The sequence below is a fragment of the Charadrius vociferus genome, unplaced genomic scaffold, assembly GCF_000708025.1.
Source record: "Charadrius vociferus isolate BGI_N301 unplaced genomic scaffold, ASM70802v2 scaffold611, whole genome shotgun sequence".
In the NCBI taxonomy this organism is placed as follows: Eukaryota; Metazoa; Chordata; class Aves; order Charadriiformes; family Charadriidae; genus Charadrius; species Charadrius vociferus.
Window position 1 is genome coordinate 1,048,640 of NW_009646844.1, and position 910 is coordinate 1,049,549.

General features: G+C 39.1%; 1 protein-coding gene across 1 annotated transcript in view; it reads right to left on the reverse strand.

Moving 5' to 3' along the window:
• Positions 1-467: 467 nt before the first annotated feature.
• The window catches only part of LOC104294414 (nucleolar RNA helicase 2-like), a 14,900-nt gene continuing 14,457 nt past the window's right edge, over positions 468-910 (reverse strand). The window contains exon 15 of the mRNA XM_009894017.1: positions 468-689. Coding sequence (XP_009892319.1) covers positions 486-689 — 204 coding nt within the window. The 3' untranslated portion in view covers positions 468-485. The remainder of the gene's footprint in view (positions 690-910) is intronic.

Here is a 910-nt window from a genome sequence, read left to right on the forward strand (position 1 = left end):
CCCCTCCCGCCGGCAGGCAGCCACCTAAAAGGCTCCTGTCTCACAACACGCGTACTCGCGCTTTTACAGCCTTCAACAGAGATGAACTTGTAAAATAGTATTTTATTTTGCTTTCTTTTTTCTTGGTTTTTTTTTTTTTTTTGAGTTGGAAAATGTACAGGTTTGACCAGGAGTTAAGATCTATATATTATATAGTGAGGCAGGCTACAGTCTTGAATGCGACAGCTATATTCTGGAATAAAGATTTAAGGTCTTACGGTTGAAGTGGCGATACGAGAAAGAAAGGAAACAATGAGTTTTATTATTCTTGTGTTTTTTTAAAGTGAACAGGATCTTGTTGATGACCAAAGTAGTACTGAGAAAAGAAAAAAAAAAAAAAGTGAATTACTGACTTTTTCCAAGTGGTACAAAGACACAGGAACAGCCTATTTTAATGTAATATAAAATACTGCAGTCCCATTTTTTCCACTTTTGGATTGTTGAAGTTAACGATCAAATGCTCTGTCAAAACTTCGTTTCTGGCCTCTGCCTCTGAATCTGTTTCTACCAGAGCTACCACGCCGCCCATTCCTGGAGCTTGAAAAGCTTCGGCCATTTCCTCCACCTCCTCCTCCGCGCTGTGATTCTACTAACTCTGGTAATTCAGTCGCCACGCACAAACGCCATTGTTTTGAATCTTCCCATCTTGCCTGTTGAAACAGTCAGACATAGCAAGCTAAATTCTAGGAATGCGTACACAGGGTATTTCATAATTACTGAATTTGTTCAATTGAAAAGGCAAAACTCAAGTTTCTAACTGAAGTGGTCAATACTGGTTTCAAAATTTTAAGCACAAGAGCTATAGCTGTCTGTGTACACCTCAGATACTATAGAACAGAACTGAAATCCACCTTAGAGCTTTACAGAGCAG